Here is a 14,515-nt window from a genome sequence, read left to right on the forward strand (position 1 = left end):
AAAAAATAAAAAAAAAAAAAAAAATAAAAAAATATATTATTAATATATAGAAAGGATTTTATATAAAAAAAAAAAAAAAAATTTTTCTTTGTTTTGAAAAAAAATGAAAAAAAAAAAAAAAAAAAAAAAAAAAAAAAAAAAAAAATTAGAAGTATATAGCCTTAATTTGTAAGTCTTTTTTTTTTTTTTTTTTTTAGAAAAAGAAAAAAAAGGAAATATTAGTGGAAAAGTATTAAATATATATTTTCCAGTATGTTATTTTATTACATTTTTTTGTATTAAATGAAAAATATATCATAATTATATAATATATATAAAAAAGCAAAAAAATATAACAGATAGAATAAAAAATAATATATATATATGTGGTATTTTATATATAATTAACAATAGTGAAAATAGATATAATAATTTATATGTTGTATAATATATATGTACTTTTTTTTATATTACATAATCATCATTATTATTAAAAAGAAGAAATATAATAGTAATTGTTATATATTATATTATTATTGTTATTATTATTATATATATTTATATATTTATTTGTATTCTTATATTTGTACATTTATATTTACTTATATGTTTATATTTATTTCCATGTTCATATTTATTCATCTGTTTATATCTTTTTGTATATTCGTATTTATTCACTTGTTTATATTTATTCATATGTTCATATTTCTTTATATGCGTATAATCTATTTATCTGTTTATATTTATTTATATATATTTAGATGTTTATTTATATGTATATTCTAAATTTTGTTTACGTCCATATTTATATATTTATATATATAAATATATATATATATATTTTTTTTTTCTTTTATTCTTTATTATTTTATTTTATTTTATTTTTTTTATGTGTAATTTTGTTTATAAAGAAATAATATTTTCTCATAAATAGGAAATATTCTCTTTTTGTGTTCATATATATATATGTGTATATAAGTGTATATATGCATATTTTGTTTTCTAATATACATTTCTATTTTACAAATTAATTAATTTTTTTTTTTAATCTTTTAAACATATGTACAGTAACATTGTACCTTGAAAATAATTAATATTTATATTTAAAAAAAAAAGAAAAATGAATAAGTAAATATAAAAAAATTTTGAACATAATAAAAATATAATATATATATATTATATTTATTTAAATATATATATATATATATTTTATTTTTTGATGGTTTTTCCACCTAAAAACACTTTAAGGAAAAAGAGAAAAGTTATAACATAAATTTTTTCTTAATATATATATATATATTTATAAACTAATTTAATATATATTATAACTGCAGTTATATTTATTATAGTATTATCGTTGTAATATTAAACTCGTAAATAAAATGTATCTTTAAGTTACTAATATTATTTTTAATCTATACTTATATGACATATATATATATATATATATTCTTAATTTTTTTTTTTTTTTTTTTATTGAAATTTTGGGTATGTGTTTTATAAAGAAATATGAATTTGTCTCATTCTTAATTTTTTCCAAAAATTACCAAATATATATTGGAAAAAATTAATAAAATATAATTAATAAATATATTTTTTATATATTTATAAAAATTAAATAAAAAAATATTTTATTTTTATGAAGAATTTTTTATTTCATATGTATGAAATAAAATATATTGTTCTTATAAATATATTAAATAATTAAATTAATATGAAATGCATATGCTTTTAAAATTTCTTGTTGCAAAATAAAAGAGAAAAGAACCCAAAGATTATAACTAAATGTCATTCTCTATATAGTTTCAAATAATACAAAAAAAAAAAAAAAAAAAAAAAAAAAGGTTTTTTTAATTGTTAATGATTAAATAATTGTATTTCATAAATTATTTATTATTTTTATTTATTTGTTATTCCTTTTTTTTTTTTTTTTTTTTTTTTTTAATTAGAATATTAAATGTTTATAATAATTTACAATTATAATTTTGAAATTTTTACGTTTTATAATAATGAAAGTCTATACTTATAAAGAAATAATATTTTTTATAAAAACGAAGTAAATTTTAGTATTTTCTCATTTTGAAAAGAAAATTTGAAATGTACAAAAAGAAAATAAATATAAAAGTTCAAGATGAAAAAAATTATTTCATTTTTTAAAATATAAATTAAATTTATTATAACTTTATAATTTTTTTTTTGTAATTATATATGTTGTATATATGTATATATTTTAATAATGCCATTTGTTAATCAAAATTTGTTTTATTTATAATAAATAAAATTTATATTTTTATAAAAAGGAATATATATCTATATATCTATATATATATATATATATATTTATAATAAGGGGAAAAATCATTTTAGGATATGAATAATATTATTATTTTAAAAAAAAAAAATACATATGTACATATAAATATATATATATATATATATATATATATATATATATTTTATAAAATGAGTGTACCCGAAAATAGGGTAAACTTAATTCCTCGTATCAAAAATGAGGATGATAAATAATAAAATTTCTTTTTTTTTTTTTTTTTAAATATTACATATATATATTTTATATTTTTATGTATAATTTAAAAATTTGTTCATAATTTATAAAAGATATAGGAAATAATTATTAAAAAATGTATAGATGTCTTCTATATTTAATATAATATATGTAATGTTTTATTACAATTAATTAATTTTAAGTATTTTTATAAGAATATAATTTTTTATATTTTTATAAATTATAGATTAAAAAAAAAAAAAAAAAAAAAACCATGAGATATATAAATGTTTGCATTTTATTAAATAAAATAATTAGATAAGAACCATTTGAATATAAGCATTTTTATGTTTTAAAAAATAATGTTTAACTAAATATAATATATATATATATATATATATATTACATATTTTAGAAATTTTCATTATTAGTTGGGGAATAAATAAATTTAAAAGGATATATTATTTTTTATAAAAACGAAAACTATGTATTATTTTATGATTCATCTCTTTTGGAGTCATATATGTTTAATTACTAGTTTGAAACCAAAAAAAAAAAAAAAAAAAAAAAAAAAATTAAATAATATGTAAGTAAAAGTAAATTATATACAAATATAATAATTTTTTATATATATATCATATATGTATTATATATTTAATAATATATTATCCCTTTTGGTGCCTATTTTGGTAGTAATGGATAAATGGACAAAGGTTCCATTAAATATATTATATAAGCATGCACGAAATTTATCTGAATATGAAAAATTGATCAAGAATGAGGATATACCTTTTATGCGTCGTATATTAACTAAGAAAGGAATAAAAAAAAAAAGTGATAATTCCTTATTAAATGAGAAAACTAATATAAATTTGTTTGGAAGATTATATAAAAAAAACTATGAATATAATTTTTCTGAAGATGAGACTAATGATACTCATTGGGAAGGGGAAGAAGATAGTTTTTCTAAATTGAATATATTGAATAAAGAAAATGAAAATATAAATGGTATTATTGATAAGAATTGGGATTCTGTAAAAGGTATGAATTATGTATATGATAATGAAAGTTTTTGTTGTCCGGATCATGTGTATAACTGGGAATTAGGAAAACAAAGTTTAATTAAGATGTTAGATTTTTCATATAATTTTTGTGTATATGGTATGAATTATAACCTTTGGGAATTAATACTCATACCAACAAATAATTATGTAGAAGGTGGTTCAAGGGTTCAAAAAATGTATGAAACAGTTATTAGTTCACAACATGGTAATGAGATAAGATTATTTATAAAAAAGATTCCTATTAATGCATGGGTAAATCAATATAAATTAATGAAGGAATATGAAGGAGAATATATTGTAAATGCTGAAAATTATGTTATGGAAGTAGTTGCTTTATCTTTTTTAAATGAATATTATCCAGGTATAGCACCTAATTTATACAAAGTTTTATTTGAACCAGATGTAGATTATATTGGTAAGAAATTTCCTCAAGAAGATATTTTCCAAGATTTGGATACCTTCAATCTTGTATTAGAAAATGAATTGAAATCAAATATGAATGGTTATATTGTAATGGTTTCTGAATATTTTGGGGAGAATATAAGTGAATATATAAAAAGACAAAGAAAAAAAATATTTTCTATAGGAAGAGAAAAGAAGAAAAAAAAATTGTTATATGATTGTTTAAATTTATTAAGAAAATTACACAGTGCAGGATTATCTCATCTAGATTTTACTAGTCAAAATATATTAATATCAGATAATCATGAAATACGTTTATGTGATTTTGGGAAAGCTACTCCTATGTATACTTTTAATTTACGACATATAAATAATATAAATGGTATTTACCCCTTTGAATCATGTGTTCCTTATGTTGGTAAGGTTCGATTTATTCCTCCTGAATGTTGGGACTTAATTAAAAAACAGGAAGAACTCCATATAACTTATCCATTCGAATATTTAAAGTCTATTACAGACGAAGAAGAACGAAAAACGTTTTATTTTAACGTTTCATCAGTTGATAAATATATGTTGGGGATCTTATTTATATGGATTTGGAATTATAATTTTTTATGGAAGCGTTCTGATCCATCATATGATGATAAATATTTAAAATTTACACAATATGGTATGAACCTTGATTTTTTTAAGGAGACGAAAAGGTGGCCAAAAGAATTAAAAAATATAATTAAGGTATGAATAAGAAAATATATGAAATAATGCGTACAATATATTTATATATAAAATAAATGTTTATATATATATATATATATTTATTTATTTATTTATTTTTTCTTTTTTCTCTTTTCTCTTTTTTTTTTAGCAATTAATACATATAGATTATAGGAAGAATTTAAACCTAAATGATTTGAGTAAAAATCCTTGGTGGTCATCAAATATTTAATTTGTTCCATCCCTTTTTTTATTATATATTTTTTTTATTTACGATACTTAATAATAATTATTTAAATAATATTTAATAAATATAATTTGAAAAAAGAAAAAAAATTAATATAAATATATATATATATAATTATATATATATATTTTTTTTTAATTTATAAAAATATTTTTTGTAGTACCTTAAAATTTTTTAAGTACATATTTATTTTATATGAAAATTATATAATTTTTCAAGTGTACTTTTTTTTTTTTAATATTTATTATTAAGCATGCATATTTTTTTGTACTTTTTTTTGAATTAATATTTGCATATTTTTTTGTACTTTTTTTTTAATTAGTATTTGCATATTTTTTTGATACAAAAATATTTTTTTTTCTATGAAATAAATTTATTGTTGTATTATATATATATATATATATATATATATATATATATTTATTCTTTTAATATATATACATATATATATTTTAATATTTAAAAAATTTAATAAATATATAAAATATAAATATTAATAAAATAATAATTTTAGTTAAGAATATTTTTATTTATTTTGTTGAAATGATTAAAATGGACATAATAATTTTTTTTTTTTTTTTTTTTTTTTTGTTGTAAAATTTAAGATGTTGATTTCATAAAAGGTTCTTACACATCTATCACATATATATATATATATTTATTTATTTTAAAAAATTTATGTGTAAAATATAAGGAAAAAAATTATTTTGTTTAATAATGAAAATTTTAGAACAAATACATAAATTACACACACTATGATATTAATATAAATAAATATATATATATATATATATATATATAAAGTTTATTATATTTTATCAGGAAGTAGATGTTCTATATATTTGGTAAAAAGTAAAAAGCAAGAAAATGTGAAGTAATTATAATTGCAACCATTAATTAAAAATAATTTTATTTAAGAATTTATTCAATAAATATGTATAATTTATTTGAAAATATAATACCCTATATTAAATATTAATTTAAAATTTTTTTTTTTTTATATTGCTTTTTATATATAATCTAATTGTTACAGATCTTTTAATTATTCTTTTGAAGTTTATATACTTATGGTAGATTAAATATTTGAATAATATTTACAAGGATCTTTTATTAAGTTAAGGTTTTTTTATTTTATTATATTTTATTTATTTATTATTATTTTATTTAATTTTTTTTTTTTTTTTTTTCATTTAAGATACAATTTAAATTACGTTATTTCATAAAAACAAGGAAAATCAAATAAAGAAATTTAATAAATAAGATAACCATAATATTTATTATTTCTATTTAAATTATTTAATTCTTATAATTTCTTTATGATAAGATATTTAAAATTTTAAAAAAGAAGAAGAAACAAGAGGTGTTATAAAAATATAATTAGCTAAGAACAAAATTTTTTTTAAATTATAGAATAATAAATTTTTATTATATATATAAATATGTTGTATTTAAAAAATAAATGTTCTTCTCTATAAAAAATTCTTAAAAATTTTTTTTTTTTTTTTTTTTTAGACTAAGAAAAAAAAATTAACCATAATGACATTATATGTGTATATAAAATAATAGTTTTTTTATAATGTAAAATAGTTGGTTATTTTTGTTAAGGAGAAAAATAATTATTTAATAATTTTTTCAAAAAATTATAAGACTAAATATTTCTGTAGAACGTTTTTTTTTTTTTTTTTTTTTTTTTTTTTTGGTGCCAGATTATAGAACAATTATGTAATGGTTATTTTAAAAAATTTTTTAATAAAAAAAAAAAAAAAAAAATATATATATGCATTTATTATAATTTTATGTAAAAATATATAAAAAAAAAAAAAAAAAAAAAAAAAAAAGAAAAAAAAAAAAAGTAAAGAAAATTATTTTAATATATTAATTTGTTTAGAATTAAAAATGTTATAGGTTTAAAGTAAAACATACATAATATATATATAAATATATATATATATATATATATATATATATATATATATTTAAAATTAAGTGTAAATTTTATTTTGTTCTTTATATATTTTAGTTTCTTTGATATAAAATATGTTTTACTTCCATATATATGAATATAATTAATTGATTTTTGTAAAAAGTGTATTAAAATATTATATATATTTCACTGTAGGTTATATTCATTTACTAACATGAAATATATATAGAAAAAAAATAAATAAATAAAATAAATAAAATAAATATAAAAAAATAAACATATAAATATATTCGATGTGTATACAATGAAAAGTAGTACTGGTATATATTTTTTTGCTTCCTCCTTTTTGTTATATTTTGCAAAAGCTACGAATGAATATGATATAATAGAAAATGAAAAAACTTTAGATGTAGATAAAGAAAAATTTAATGAATTAGATAAAAAGAAATATGAAAATGTTCACACAACTAATAAGAAAATATTTAGTTTTATAGAAAATAAATTAGATATTTTAAATAATTCAAAATTTAATAAAAGATCGAAGACTTATGTAACTCCAGATAATATAGATAAGAAAATCTCTTTGATAAATAAACATAATAATCAAGGAACCTTTAACAACAATTATCAATCATTTTTATCCACAAGTTCATTAATAAAAGAAAATATATATGTTCCTGTTCGTGCTACACGTGTGTCTAGGGTATTAAGTTTCCTGGATTCTAGACTTAATAATAATAAAAATTCACAAATTAATAGTGGAGATTTAAGTAATTGCATGGACAAAAGGAGAGGAATGAAATGGAATTGTAAAAGGAAAGATAATAAAAACAACTACGTATGTGTTCCAGATCGTAGAATCCAATTATGTATTGTAAATCTTAGTATAGTTAAAAAATATACAAAAGAGACTATGAAGAATCATTTTATTGATGCAGCTAAAAAGGAGTCTCAACTATTGTTTAAAAAACATAATAACAATTATGATTCTAATTTTTGTAATGATTTGAAGAATAGTTTTTTAGATTATGGACATCTTGCTATGGGAAATGATATGGATTTTGGAGGTTATTCAACTAAAGCAGAAAACAAAATTCAAGAAGTTTTCAAAGAGGCTCATTGGAGACCAACTCAACAAGAAATTAAAAATCTTAGAAAAACGTGGTGGAATGAATTTAAAAAGGGACTTTGGGAAGCTATGATATCTGAGCATAAAAATAAATTTCCTAGTTGTAGAAATATTCCAGAAGAAGTACCACAAATTAATCAATGGATAAAAGAATGGAATGATGAATTTGTTCTCGAAAAAAATAAAAGATTAGAAACACCCAAAAGTAAATGTAAAGAAAATAAATTATATGAAGCATGTGATAAGGTATGTATTGATCCATGTATGAAATATAGAGATTGGATTATTCGAAGTAAATTTGAATGGCATATATTATCAAAAGAATACAAAGCTAAAAATGGTTCAAATAAAAATCCCGAACAATATTTATTGGACGTTTCCAATAAAAGAAATGGTGAAAATGTAAGTACAATGTTGAAAAATTGTGATAATGAATATTCAAAATATTGTGATTGTAAACATACTACTACTCTGGTTAAAAGCGTTCTGAATGGTAATGGAAATACAACTGAGCAAGAACGTGAAACTGTTGATTTAGAAGATCTTTCTAAATTTGGATGTCGTGAAAAATCTGTTCAAACAACCAACAAAATATGGGAATGTAAACAAAATGATATATTATCGGTTAACGGTGTCTGTAGCCCTCCGAGAAGGCAAGAAATATGTCTTGGAAACATTGATAGAATATACGATAAAAACTTATCAATGATAAAAGAACATATTCTTGCTATTGCAATATATGAATCAAGATTATTGAAAAAAAAATATAAGAATGAAGGTAATGATAAAGTTTGTAATGTCATAAAAAAAAGTTTCGCTGATTTAAGTGATATAATAAAAGGTTCTGATTATTGGAATGACTTGAGCAATAGAAAATTAGTAGGAAAAATTAACACAAATTCGAATTATGTTCACAGAAATAAAGAAAATGATAGACTTTTTCGTGATGGTTGGTGGATAGATATTAAAAAAGATGTATGGAGTGTGATGAGATGGGTATTTAAGGATAAAAATTTTTGTAAAGAAAATGACATTGAAAATGTACCACAGTTCTTTAGATGGTTTAATGAATGGGCTGATAATTATTGTCAGGAAAAGACAAAAATGATAAATGTTTTGAAGGAAGGATGCAAAAAAGAAAGTTGTGAAGATGACAAATGTAAAACTAAATGTAATTCATTTAAAGAATGGATATCAAAACAAAAAAATCAGTATAATGAACAAGTAACAAAATACCTAGAATATCAAAAAGGAAATAATTATAAAATTTATCCTGAAATTCGATTTATGAAACCTCACGATTATTTAAAGAATTACTCAAAAAAATGTTCTAAAGTAAACTTCGAAATTGAATTTAATGAAATAGTAGATTCAGATTATAAAAATAAATGTATACTATGTACAAAAGTAAAAGATATACCCACAGCTGTAGCATCAAATGTTTTGAACACTCCTGCAAGTGAGGTTCCTGAAATAAAATCTCAAATTAATTCTATGAATATAGATAATTCATCAGGTACTATTAAAGGAGATACACAAGAGACTGATACATCTCATAACAAAGACAATGCAGAAGGTTTATCCAAAGAAAATGTTGAAATAATAGGTGAAACAAAACAAGAGGCAGAAAATCAAAAAGATCAGGAAAAATTGAAAAAAGAATCAATGAATGCACAAGAGAGAGAACAGGAGAAGTCTACAACTGAATTGTCAGAAGATTTAAAAGAATCAACTCGTGATGGCGGGGAAGAAATACCTATATTAAGTGATAAAATGAATACGAATGTGGAACAAACATCAGAAGAATCTTCCAATATTCACCAAAAAGATGAATCTGAAGAGAAAAGTCCTGTTTTAGAAGAAAATACACATAATGAAGAAGAACAGCATAAGGAAAGCTTGGCTTCTTCTGATTCAACAGATGAGGAGGGTTTATCTGAAAATGATCGTGAACAACAGGATAATAAAGTATCTGATGATACACTAGAATCATCTGTAGGTACATTACCAAAGGAAAATAGAAGTGATGGTCAAGAAGCAATTTCATCTATTACTGAAGCATCAAGAAGAGATGAAGAAAACGTACAAGCTATTGAAAATACATTAACAGAAAGTCCTGTATCAATAAATCCTTCAGGAACTGAACCTAATAATGAAGATACCTCTGAGGAGCAAGGATTAAAACAAAATGTTGATATTAGTGGATCTAATAAAGTTGTTGAAGACATTGTTATGGATCATATAAAGGATGCTGAACATGAAGATGAAGGAACTAGAGAGAATTCTAATGATGTATCTGGTCATGTAGGTCAACAACAAGAGGAATTACAAGATGGAACTCATGATGCATCTGACGCTACTCATGTAGATAAAGAAAGAGAAGGTACATCTATAAATATTACAGATGAATCAGAAGATGCAAGTACCTTAACAAGTGAACATAATAGTGTAAATACTACAACGTCTCCTGTAAATGGTAATAATGAGGGTGAAGTAGTTGACGCAAAAGATAAAGGAGTTAGACCTGAGGAGACAGAACAAAGACATGTTGAAAGTACTGAAAATGTTGAAAATAGTGAAAGTGTCGATGAGGAAAGTGCTAGAACGTCAGAAAATTTAAATGCCTCTGATAGAAATGATTCAGAATTTAAAACCCACCAATTGGATTCCAGTCCTATTAATAATGTAAACAGTGATCCAAAGGAAATTACTATACCTAGTAGTAATGTGAGAAATGATTTAGAAACTAAGGAGGAGAATCAACCTTCTAGTGATACATATACAGATAAAAACTCTGAAGAACAAGTTGACAGAAATGTTGATGAAAATCTAAATGATACGTTAGAAAGTTCCGCTGATATTTCTAATAAAAGAATATCTGATGAACAATTACCAGAAGGTATTGTAAGCAGTGCTCAAAATGATTATAGTGCGGATGGACATTCGCATGATATGAATGAAGAATCTACAGAAATAACTCCTAATAATAAATCTGAAGTTAGTGATGGGGAAAATGAAGAAGAACTTACTAGGCAATATGAAAATATTGTTTTGAAAAATGATATGGAGAGTGAATCAAATGATGAACAATTGGAAGGTGATGAAGGAAGAGTTGATGAAAAAGGAATATCTGAGACATTAGATGGTAATATAGAAAAATTGAATAATGATGATCAGGAAAAAGATAAACTATTAGTTAGGGATTTGGAAAAAGCAAATGTACAAACAGAAATGAATTTGCCTGATACAAAGGAAAATCATGAACAATTAAGAGAAAGTAAAAAAGAAGAAATTGTTAAAGATTCCAAGGGAAATCCAAGTGATACACATGTAGATAGAAATGATCATATATTACCTTTAAAAGATATGGTAAATGGGGAAAATGAAAGAAGACAATTACAAAATCCAAACGTTAGTATTGGTGAAGAGAGGCATTTACAAGAACATAAATTTCATACCATGAATAATCTACATGGAACTAGAGGTTCCGAAAAAAATCAAATTAATCATGGTCATCATGGAAAAAGACATGATTTGGGAAATAATTCTAAGAGTGTTTTAAGTACGGAATCTAATGATCCAAATTTTAATAATACTCCAGGTAGATATAATTTAAATGGTGAAAAATTAAATATAGAAGGTTATAAAAATAGAGATGATGTTAGAACAAGAGAAGAAATAAAGAAATTAGCAGAAATAAATAAATGTGAAAACAAAATTTCTGAAAAATATTGTTCCCATATAATAGAAGAAAAAATCAAATCAAATATATGCTCTATAGAAAAAACAAGAAATATGTGTTGTGCAGTATCAGATTACTGTATGAGATATTTTACGTATGATTCAAAGGAATATTATGATTGTACCAATAAGGAATTTAGAGATCCATCTTATATATGTTTCCGAAAGGAAGCCTTTTCAAGTAGGATATTCAAATTTTTAATAAGAAATAAAATATAATATTATTTTTATACTTACAAAACTGCAAAAACAACAACAAAAAAAAAATTAATTTCTAATTAATTTTTTTTCTTTTTCTTCTTTTTTTTTTTTCTTTAGGAATGCCATATTATGCAGGAGCAGGTGTGGTATTTATTATATTGCTTATTTTCGCTTCATTACATGCCAAAGATCAAAGGTTAGAAAAAATAAATAACAATAAAATTGGGAAGACTGTAACTTAAAAATATGTATATTGTATTATATATTTTTATGTGTGTTTTTATTTTGTTTTATGTTAATATAATAGCAATATAGAAGAAATTTAAAAATTACTTGTGTAATATATATGTATATATATATTTTTTTTTTATATAGTTCTGACGAAGTTGTGAAAGAGGATAATGGCAATAATTTTGCATTTGAAGTCACCGATAATTTAGATAAATTATCCAATATGTGTAATACAAATAAAAATAAATAAATAAATAAATAAATACAAGAAAATAAAAATGATATATATTATTACATTATGTTTGTTTACTTTTATATTATCCTATAATATTTATTTTTATTTTATATTTTTTTTCTTTTCAGTCAATCAACAAGTACAGGAAACTAATGTCAACGATTTTTCTGAATATACAGAGGATATTAATGCATATTAATTTTAAGGTATGATGTATTTTTTTTTTTAAAAGATTAATATATTAATATGGATTATTTTATTTTAATTGCCTTTTTTTTTTTTTTTTTGTTTTTTTGAGAATAATAGTTTTATAATTTTTATATTTATAAGGATTTTCTTTGTAAATAAAAATTAAAAGGATTTTTAATATTTTTTTTGTGCATATATATTAAGTATTTTATGTTAATATTTGAAAAAAATTGCCATAAAGAAAGAAAAAAATAATAACAAAGAAATATATAGATATTTAATTTTATATTATTTGGATGCTATGAAATATCTTTATTTTATTCATTATTAATTTTTCAAAAGAGTAAGCAATTTTTGAGATAAACATATATGAAATATTTTTGGGATTTATATCTTAATGGAAATAATATTTTATTTTGCTACTAATTTTTTTACTTTTTTTTTTTTTTTTTTTATTCTTTATATAATTAATTATATATATTTTTTGTTTCATTTTATATTTTCGTTATATACATAATTAAAATTTTTATAATTAATTTTTTAATATTTATGAATCTTAAAAAAATACTCCTTTTTTAATTTTTTTTGATTTTTTAAAAAGATATATACATACATATATATATATATATATATATATATATATAATTTAAATGAAAAGAATCTATATATTTTATATTATGTTAAAGTGTGTAATAAAACTTATTAAATATATTATATATAATTTAGAATATTATTAAATTATTATGTAACATTATTTATTAATTTGTTTAATTTAATTTATTATGTTTTTTTAATAATATATATATATATATATATATATATATATTTAATTTTTTTTTTTAATTATCATATTTCTTTTTTTTTTGTTATTCTTCATAAGGGTTTTAAAAAATACATTTCTTTTATATTTATATATTAAATATAGTATTAGCTCTATATATTAGGTCTTATTTTTGTGTATAAATAAACCATTTTAATAAAGTATATGTTTATATGATATAAAAAGTGAAAAAAGTTAATTATATATAAGACTTCTTAAAAAGGGTTAATAAAAAAAAAAAAAAGAAAAATCGAAGTTAAATAAATTAATGAAAATTATAATTTTTTTCAAATGAATATTATAATATTATGTTGATGGTCTAATGATTTTAATATTATTTACATTTATAATTTTCGAATAATTATAATATAACTTGATTTTAAGAACTGTGTTTTTGGTGGATTAAAATGATCAATATTTTTTATGTTTTTTTTTTTCATATATAATTTATAATAAGTATCATTTTTTTTATATAACTTCTTATGTTTATGAACTGATAATGTATTTTTCTGTGTGTATTAATTTATTTTAAAAGTGTTTAACTTTTTAAGCACTGATTCAAGGTAACCTTAAGATTTATTCTTATTTTCATCACTATTATGGTCATCTCTATAAATATTACCACTTTTGTTAATTATTGTGTATCATTATTATATATATATATGTTTGTAATACACATCTATTTATAGAAGGACGTAAGTTATCTCTATATTAAGACATTAAAGGTTAAGTTTCAGATGACTCCCTAATTTAATGTATTTTAATTTGTATGGTTTTCATTATAATATATATATTAAATTAGGTCTAGAAAATAAAATTTAATTTATTTAGTTAATAAATATATATACTTTGTTTTGTGTTATGATCAAATATATATTGCAAAAAAAGAAGGTACAAAAATGACATATATAAATAATTCTATTTATTTGTTTACTTTCTTAACATGAAATAGAAATACATTAAAGAATAAAAATGTATTAAGTTTGAATAATGAACAAAATATATTTGTTCTATTATAGAATATATTTTATAACTTCATTTAATGTTTTTTCTTTTTTTCTTTTAACTATCATTTGTAAAATCTATTACGAATACATTTTTTTAATAATTAAGTTAAATTATTTATATTATAT

The 14,515-nt window shown here is 19.4% G+C and overlaps 2 protein-coding genes across 2 annotated transcripts; both read left to right on the plus strand.

Moving 5' to 3' along the window:
- Window positions 1-3,126: 3,126 nt before the first annotated feature.
- PGSY75_0731400 (serine/threonine protein kinase, FIKK family) lies at window positions 3,127-4,897 on the plus strand (the record flags this gene model as incomplete). The annotated part of the gene is made up of 2 exons (XM_018785147.1): window positions 3,127-4,686; window positions 4,817-4,897. The coding sequence occupies 2 exons, from the start codon at window positions 3,127-3,129 to the stop codon at window positions 4,895-4,897; spliced, it is 1,641 nt and encodes a 546-aa protein (XP_018642648.1).
- A 2,243-nt stretch (window positions 4,898-7,140) lies between these two features.
- PGSY75_0731500 (erythrocyte binding antigen-175) lies at window positions 7,141-12,572 on the plus strand (the record flags this gene model as incomplete). Its single annotated transcript, XM_018785148.1, has 4 exons — window positions 7,141-11,887; window positions 12,025-12,103; window positions 12,283-12,365; window positions 12,502-12,572. 4 exons carry the CDS (start codon window positions 7,141-7,143, stop codon window positions 12,570-12,572), a joined length of 4,980 nt encoding a protein of 1,659 aa, XP_018642649.1.
- Between the last annotated feature and the right edge of the window lie 1,943 nt (window positions 12,573-14,515).

The sequence above is a fragment of the Plasmodium gaboni genome, chromosome 7, assembly GCF_001602025.1.
Source record: "Plasmodium gaboni strain SY75 chromosome 7, whole genome shotgun sequence".
NCBI classification, from domain to species: domain Eukaryota; phylum Apicomplexa; class Aconoidasida; order Haemosporida; family Plasmodiidae; genus Plasmodium; species Plasmodium gaboni.